Source organism: Euphorbia lathyris, chromosome 6 (assembly GCF_963576675.1).
Source record: "Euphorbia lathyris chromosome 6, ddEupLath1.1, whole genome shotgun sequence".
Lineage (NCBI taxonomy): Eukaryota > Viridiplantae > Streptophyta > Magnoliopsida > Malpighiales > Euphorbiaceae > Euphorbia > Euphorbia lathyris.
In genome coordinates this window covers 70,857,185-70,858,991 of record NC_088915.1, presented here as the reverse complement: position 1 = coordinate 70,858,991, position 1,807 = coordinate 70,857,185, and the positions used below count along the sequence as shown (strand labels likewise).

Here is a 1,807-nt window from a genome sequence, read left to right as displayed (position 1 = left end):
CCTTGATTACTTTATTGTTTTCTTTGGCAGGGGTTTATCTAAGGCCAATCACGCTCTTGTAGAGAAGCGTAGGAAGTTGTTGGAGGATGAGGCCCGCAAGAAAGCTCAAGTGGCGAATCCTCAGAAGGACACAGGGAAACGTCTGGCGGATGCAATGGTCGATCCGCCTCTTAAAAGGAGGAAGCCTGCAGCTTCTGGTGGTCCCAAGTTTATGGCGGATGCCATGAGATCCGCCATGCCTGCGGGGGAGATGGAACAAGTAGGTCGCTTTTATCTTTTGCCCGTTCGTTATGTTTAGAATTTAAGGTTTGATCCTTGCTTCTTTGTGCAGACGGCGAAGCCTGACCTAGGCAAATACTGGTCCGCTAAGTATGGGGCCGAGGGATCCTTGGAAAATGAGTCGGTTATAAACGACTTGGATGAGGCTCTGGGCCAATTGGGCGAAGTGCAGAGGAATTAGAATCAGATTCCCGGATCAATTCATGCACAAAGGGGGAAGACTGAGCTTCTTACGGTTGGTCCTCTTGTTTGAAAGAAACTTTTTCAGAAAAAGCTATACCTTTGTTCTTTCATTCTTGACGAAAGGGTTTGCTTTTGACAGATGTACACTCGCATACGTGCTATGGAGGCGGAGCTCCTTCAAGGTGTGGCGGATAAGGCTACCATAGATAGGCTGGAGAAGGAAATAGCCGATGCCAGGGCGAATATAGCATCCGCCACTACTGCCATGGCCCTTAAGGATGCCGAGATAAAGAAGCTGAAGGAGAAGATCGAGGCTGATGCCAAGGAGCTCGAGAATGATGTAGGAGAAGCTGAGTACATGGCTGGCGAGCAGGCTTTCTTTTACGGTGAACTGATCATGGCGTATGTCTCGCTGGCGCATCCCGAGATCGATTTCACAGATCCGCAGTTCGCCGTTCCAGAGCCAGAAGATGTTCTTAAATTTAACAAAATCCCTGACATCAAAGAATATCTCCGAGACTATGTTCGGAAATGGATGAAGGGACCCGTTGAAGAAAGCAAACCTGCCACCACCGTCCAGCTAGTGGATCTCGAGGAAGTACCTCCGAAGTCTGGCGAGGAGCTGATAACCGATGGCACCGTTCTTCCTGGGGAAACACTTTCCGTGGAAAAGGAAGTCCCTTTGGCGAGTGTATCCGCGGCTGTCGAGAAGGAAGCCTCTCAAACAGGTGCTTCTCAAGCGGGTGCTTCTGGCGAGAAGAATCTTTAAGGAGGATGCTCCTGTGATTTCTTGATGTCCTTTTTTGTTTTGTAAAACTTGTTAAGTACAATTTGTTTAATCCTCATGGTAGCTATTTATTTTTCCTTTACATTTGCGTAAGTAAATATATATAAGCGTCTAGGATTTATTTTGGAGTAGGTGGCCAGCCATACTCCATTGTGCGAACCTTTGTGAAGGTTTGAAGCTGTTTTATTCCTTTAGAGGAAGTAAAGCTGCCTTCAGGGATCATCTTGCGACCTATCTTTGAGGTGAAGTGATTCGCCTAGAGGACTTTGTAGACCCTTCTTTGGAAAGGGAGTAAGAGAGTGTAAAGACCTTGCGTCCAATGATCGTTTTAACTCTATCTCGAATGGGGATCCTCTAAAGATGGATCCTCCCATGAGACTTGTCCTCTTATCTTTGAGGAGAAAAAGTAGCTATAAGATAGCAGTACTTTCTCAATGTGGAGAGCGTTGGATGCCCCCCTTCTTTTAAGACTGGAATATTTATATTGCTGCAATAAATTTTTTAAAAAGAACATAGACAATAGAACAATTGATGTTTATTGATAGGAGAAATGCCTTA

General features: G+C 45.8%; 1 protein-coding gene across 1 annotated transcript; it reads left to right on the top strand.

Annotated features, from left to right (window-relative positions):
• Positions 1 to 500: 500 nt before the first annotated feature.
• Positions 501 to 1,231, top strand: LOC136233738 (uncharacterized). The gene is made up of 2 exons (XM_066023436.1): positions 501 to 514; positions 602 to 1,231. Exon 2 carries the CDS (start codon positions 602 to 604, stop codon positions 1,229 to 1,231), a length of 630 nt encoding a protein of 209 aa, XP_065879508.1. The 5' UTR covers positions 501 to 514.
• Positions 1,232 to 1,807: the final 576 nt, after the last annotated feature.

Excerpts from the sequence above, each read along its gene's own strand:
- LOC136233738 (XM_066023436.1), top strand. The coding sequence starts at position 602 with ATGTACACTCGCATACGTGCTATGGAGGCGGAGCTCCTTCAAGGTGTG.